Source organism: Formica exsecta, unplaced genomic scaffold, assembly GCF_003651465.1.
Source record: "Formica exsecta isolate Colony F162 unplaced genomic scaffold, ASM365146v1 scaffold36, whole genome shotgun sequence".
In the NCBI taxonomy this organism is placed as follows: Eukaryota; Metazoa; Arthropoda; class Insecta; order Hymenoptera; family Formicidae; genus Formica; species Formica exsecta.
The window spans coordinates 438,795-444,794 of NW_021850847.1; the positions used below are offsets into that span (position 1 = coordinate 438,795).

General features: G+C 32.9%; 3 protein-coding genes across 7 annotated transcripts in view; 1 reads left to right on the forward strand and 2 right to left on the reverse strand.

Annotated features, from left to right (window-relative positions):
• Window positions 1-898: 898 nt before the first annotated feature.
• Window positions 899-1,696, reverse strand: LOC115238801 (putative lipoyltransferase 2, mitochondrial). Its single transcript, XM_029812891.1, has one exon. It carries the CDS (start codon window positions 1,684-1,686, stop codon window positions 976-978), a length of 711 nt encoding a protein of 236 aa, XP_029668751.1. The 5' UTR covers window positions 1,687-1,696; the 3' UTR covers window positions 899-975.
• Window positions 1,697-1,713: 17 nt separating this feature from the next.
• On the reverse strand, window positions 1,714-4,720 carry LOC115238800 (Werner Syndrome-like exonuclease). 5 transcript variants are annotated; one of them, XM_029812890.1, is made up of 6 exons: window positions 4,503-4,720; window positions 3,620-3,768; window positions 2,749-2,973; window positions 2,272-2,416; window positions 2,083-2,184; window positions 1,714-1,856 (listed from the first exon to the last, which is right to left on the reverse strand). In XM_029812890.1, the coding sequence occupies exons 1-6, from the start codon at window positions 4,545-4,547 to the stop codon at window positions 1,806-1,808; spliced, it is 717 nt and encodes a 238-aa protein (XP_029668750.1). In that variant the 5' UTR covers window positions 4,548-4,720; the 3' UTR covers window positions 1,714-1,805. The 5 variants fall into 5 exon arrangements, with proteins under 5 accessions (XP_029668750.1, XP_029668749.1, XP_029668746.1 ...); XM_029812889.1 differs by having other exon boundaries at window positions 3,620-3,771; XM_029812886.1 differs by lacking the exon at window positions 4,503-4,720 and adding an exon at window positions 4,083-4,258.
• A 462-nt stretch (window positions 4,721-5,182) lies between these two features.
• Window positions 5,183-6,000, forward strand: part of LOC115238772 (intraflagellar transport protein 172 homolog) — an 8,797-nt gene continuing 7,979 nt past the window's right edge. Inside the window, exons 1-3 of the mRNA XM_029812835.1 lie at window positions 5,183-5,227; window positions 5,492-5,635; window positions 5,828-5,940. Coding sequence (XP_029668695.1) covers window positions 5,189-5,227; window positions 5,492-5,635; window positions 5,828-5,940 — 296 coding nt within the window. The 5' untranslated portion in view covers window positions 5,183-5,188. The remainder of the gene's footprint in view (window positions 5,228-5,491; window positions 5,636-5,827; window positions 5,941-6,000) is intronic.

Below are 6,000 nucleotides of genomic sequence, written 5' to 3' on the forward strand. Positions count from 1 at the left end.
CCTGTGTTCCGATTCCCCACCCGAGCGCACCCGATATTATAGTATACGTGACATATATTATAATTTCGGGTGCGCCCGGGTGGGGAATCGGAACACAGCATTGTATGTTACACATTGACGAAATATTTGATTTATATTTGCACATTGTGTTAGAATTCCGATGGCACAATTAACTTGTGAAATGCGATTAATAAATTTTCACGGTCGATATTTTAAATCGTACGAAACCGATCATTCAAGAATAGCAGTTGTCAATCGATTGAAACGATTAACTGAATGAATTCCTCAAACGAAATCTTTATATCATAGAAGATGGCTATGATATAATTATCAGTATAGGATCATCACTCGCGTTAGTACAGGATGCTTCTAAATTACTGTCGTAAGATTTACAAAGATTTACTTTTTTTATTACTAATGTTATAATAAACGAATATATACGTACGCACACACAAAAGCTGCATGTGTCCTATATTTCCAGCGAAGATGGACTTTAAGATAATTCGCGAAGTTGTACAGCTATTTATCAATTTGCGAAAATCGAATGAATTAAACATGCAAAAAGAATTTAAGAATTCGTTTGGTTTTTCGCTTTTACTAACGTTATAATTTAGCGACATTAATAAAGAACTAACTAAATCTTAATATTACTTCATTAAAGTTTAAAATTTTTTTCAATAATCTAACAAGACTACCTTATATAGGACAATTGAAATTAAAACAATCAACTAATCACGATTCAGCATTTTTAAGAATCAAATTTGAATGTTTAATCACGATACGGACTGATTTACTCAAGATATGTTGCATATAAAAGTTCATTTAAATATTTATAAATTCGAAGAATTTAGAGATGAAAAAGAGAAAGGATTTTAACAGGATCAAGAATGAGCAGCGCTAAAATTGAAAACTTTATTTAAAAAACTTACAAGTCTCTTTATTTCTAAAAATATTCAATAATTAATTATTCTCATATCATATTCTTAAAACGTCAGCATGCGCGTCTCGCAATAGCTGCGAAGCCTCGTCGGACGGATAATCGATTAGCTCGCATTCAAAATGATCACGGAAGGCGCTTCGAAAGATCGGTATCACGTCGGCGATTGTTACGTCCGTATCTAGCTCCTCGGAGATACTAGTTACACCCTTGTCCTCGATGCCGCATGGTACGATGTGCTCGAACCACCCGAGGTCAATGTTGCAGTTAAGCGCGAGGCCATGGGTGGTGACATAACGGCTGCCGTGGACACCTATGGCACAGATTTTGCGATCGCCGACCCAAACCCCGGTGTGCGGCGAGGTCACGGCCTTAATGCCGAGCTCGGCGCATACGTGTATTACCGTACGTTCGACCTGACTCACATACCACCTGACACTTGTACGAAACTGTTTTAGATCGAGTACCGGATAGGCTATCAATTGACCGGGTCCGTGAAAGGTGATCAGTCCGCCACGATTCGTCCTCCAGAAGTCCGCGCCGAGGCTCCTCAACTTTTTTTCGTCTGCCTCCGTGTATATCCCGTTCCGTATTCCCACTGTGTACACCGGTTCGTGCTCTAGGAGCACTAATGTATTCGCTGATTCAGTTAAACACTTGTGATGATGATCCGACAAAATCTTCTGTAAATGTAGACCGACACTGTACGACAAGCGACCGGCTAGCAGAACTTTTACCCGTGGATTCATCCCCAGGATTCTGTGACGTTGAGTTAGCTAATCTTTAAAACTGAGAAACTTCGTTAGGATTTAATTATCAATTCATATCATTACCAGCCTCGTTTGATTGCAATCTCGTCTTGGTTGGTTTATTTAAGTAAATCCGGGTTGTGAAGTTCTCTATAAATTAGAAGAGATACCTGTGTGCAAAAGAATGATTATTTTGAAAGAAATGTTTCAGGCTTTTTAGCTATTGAATCCTCAGTATTTTTTTTGTCAATTTCCAAATTATAAGTTCATCGTATAATTCTAATATTATTACTTTTATTTTAAAATGCTATCATTTTAATGTTTAAGTTTTTTAATTTCAACTTAATATTATTTTTGATGCTTTTTATTGTAGCGATTTGATTTATTTATACATACGTAAGCATCAGTGGCTGCGTAAATCTTCTGGGCGTCGCTGAGGGGTTGCACATGCCACTTGCTCCTTCGTACCTCAGGATTCTTACTAATTTTTTTTTTTAGCTAAATATACATAAAAACATTTCTGCCAATTCTAATTTTACTTATCGAGTTGTAGTAAAATAATACGAAATAATAAAAAAAGAATACCACTAAAGCAGTTAATCTTTCCAAACTCCAACGACCAGATCGGTTTAAGCGTTGATTAGCAAACGGCCCGCAGTCCAAACAATTGTTTTCCACTACTTTCTGAGCAGGGAACTCTTTAAAATCTCTTTCAAGTTTCCGCAGATCGCTGTAAAATAACAAACTTATGATTGTATGTGAGAAAAATCATACAAAAATGTGATAGCATTTAATTTTAGCTCTAAGGAGTCTTATTTTAAATAATGTAATGATATATCTCAGATTGCACGTTTTGGAAAAAATATTTCATATAAAAATTGCACGGTTTGAAGAGAAGAAATCAATCAGATGAGTTTAATCTTTGACCCCTAAATCACACATTAAAATCATATCAGTTTTCATCGTAATCTTTTTCATCACTGTCAAAAATAACTAATTATATTTCTCAAATAAAACTATTTTCTAAAAAAAAAATTTTTATGTTATGTAATAATTACTGACTTTTTAATATTAACACCAACAAGTATGACTTTTGAATGGCACAGAAGTTCGATGAAGGCTGCCGGTAGTTTGTTCAGGGAATAAATATGTAAAAGGTAACACACATCGACATCTAGACAAATTTGCACCAGAGCTGTCTTTCCACTGCCAGTTTGGAAATTGAAAGGCCACTCTAGATCGAAACCTAGCGGTATAACCTTCTCCTCACTGCGATTTATTTCTTCTCTAGAAAAAATACAAATGTACATCAGAATTTTTATATATTTAAATTTTTATTTTTTTATCATGGTTTCTCTCTCACTCCCTCTCTTATCCCCTATCTCATTTCTATTTGTGGTCCTCATTTATACTATATATCATAGATTTTTCTTCTTAACTTTACAGGAAATATTTTACTTAACACTTCAGCACAAAAAAAAAATATGTTATTTTGATGATATAGAAAAATACATAAGAGATAGATCTGATTCAATGGAAAAAATATTATGGTAAAAGAAAGTAATTTTTATCAAGCTTATTTAGAGCTTTTGATACTAAAACATATAAGGTTAGATCTTGTTATTCTCAAATAAATACATTTTGTTTTTTGCAATTTAACACGATACAAGATTGAACTATCGCTTTTTTTCTGTCAGCTACATTATTTTATTTAAAAAAATGTGAACAACTTTCAAGTCTCGAGAAAAAATAATCTTTATTAAAAGCACATTTTTACCACAATACTTGTTTCATTTAATGTTAAATGAAAGAATCTCTTCTTGCCACATTTCTCCATCAAACATTAAAAAAAAAATTTTTTTTGAATGTTGAAAAAAATATATTACCTACATATTTTTCTTTCTAAAAATGTCCTACATTTGTTCACACTCACATGAGATTATTGCAGATAAAAGCACAATCGACAAATTCAGTAGCATATTCAATACAACCCTTGAAGACAATTGGAGGATATTTTTCACATGTTTTATCAATGTGATGTTTTATCGAATGACATAGTATGTCATTCGCATCTGCAAATCTCTGCTGCAAACGAATAAAAAAACAATAATAATCAGTTTTAGAGAGAATTGAATTAATAGAATATAAAGACATGAATGCTAAATATAAATAAATATTACACAGCCAGAATTGTCAAAATTTTTCTAGATATATATAATAAAATATTATATATGATATATATTACATTGTGCTTTAGACTTTTTTTTATTGAAAAAACACACCCAAACAATTATACTACACATTAAACTATTTTTTAACATTCGTTCCAATGTCATATCTAGAAAATTTCATAGCGCAAAAATACATATGTATCTGAATTAAAATATCATTCTCACATCTTGATAGAGAAAAGAAATTCTTGAGTGAAAGTCACACACTAGGTTCTTTATAGCTGAACTGGCTGCACTAGTGGCTAGTGGCACTAGTTCAAAGTTCATCTCTTTCTCTCCACATTGGAAGGAGAAAGATAAACTCTGACTAGTGCAGCCAATTCAGCTATAAAGAACAGATCCAATATCTCGCAATTATATAAAAATATATAAACGATCCGATTTCAAATTTGAAAAAATATCGAACAAGAATGTTTCGTTTATGCATCCATACATTGTGGAGTCAATCATCGACGCACCTTCTGGACTTCCAACTTTCGATCATTTTCGATAAATAAATCATATTTAACTCCGCGTATTTGCGAAAGAATTATAAAGTTATATGTAGACTACGAAGGAAAGGAAATGCGAAGCGACTTATCTAACCTCATCCTCATTGTCCTCATTTCTTTTTACGGCACGTGTGTTCATCTCTGGAATGTGGTAGAAGTAGAGGGTAGAGGTGGAGGCACTTCCGTTTTATTATTTTTTTAGATTTCGTCCTCTTTTATATATATATATTGAGATAAAATCGCGTAAACCGCCAAACCACGTGGTAAAGGATACATACATACAGTGTCATGGCTGACAGGCTGACAGGCTGACAGGTGACAGGTGCGCTCTACTCTATACTCTATGGCTGCGTTCGGAAACATCACCGTGTGCACACGAGCGTCATTCTATCTGTCATTTATTAAAAGTGATGTTTTTGAACGCACCCTATATGCATGAAACGAACTTTTAAGGGTGGGGAATGATCCAATTCGTAGAAAACAGTAGAAAAGGAAATGGATCGCTATCTTTGTCAAAGATTCGCTGATTGGCTGATACTATTATAATATCATAGTCAAAAACATTGATTTCATTGATAGCGTAGACCTTGACATATAGTCTATATCTATATGTCTATATGTCTATGGTTCTGTTGCTAGGCGACTAATGTGTACACATGGCGCGCAATTGACACTTGCCTTCTATTGGTACTGTATACTGTATACTCTAATATACATTTGTAAATAATATTAGAATATCTTTTTAATAGGATAAAGATAATATTGTGCAATTAAATCGATATGTTGCTCAAGTATCTCGGTACCGTTATGCCTGCGGAGGTCAGTACAACGCACAATTATATTTATATATCTTAAAGCGAAATAAATTTATTAAATTTCAAGATTTTGCAGAAAATTGATATCTACATGATCTTCTCGTGTATATATTTGCAAATATTTTTAGAACTTTTACTTATGTATCAAGTGTGTGTAAGCCCCTCCAAAATATCACACATAATAAATATATATAATATATTTACTCGAAAACTTGGAAATAGAGAATTTTTCCGGCATTCCATAATTATATTTCATAATATGTTGTAGGAGCTTGAAAATAAAGTAGTTGACATAGCATGGTCGCCAAACAATTTGAAGCTAGCTGTAGCATCTTCGGATCGTTTCATTTATCTCTTTGATGAGAACGGCGTCAAACGCGACAAGTTTTCAACTAAACCTGTTGATGTCAAGGTATTTATTGAATTAATGTAAGTGTTTAGTACATGTTATTAATATATATGTATTATAAAGTAATATATATATATATGTGTATATATGTATAAATATACTTATACATCACTTCAGAATTTCTTAATATTTCTGTTTTATAAAATTAATAATACTACTAATACTATAATAAGCAACATCTTTTTTCATTCATAGTTTGGCAAAAAGAGTTATATGATAAAGGGAATAGCCTTCTCCCCAGAGTCTACAAAGATTGCAGTTGGCCAAACCGACTGCATTGTATATGTATATAAAATAGGAGAGGTTTGGTAACTATCAACATTCAATTTAAAAAGAGAAAGAAAAAAAGAGAAGGGAAATATATATAT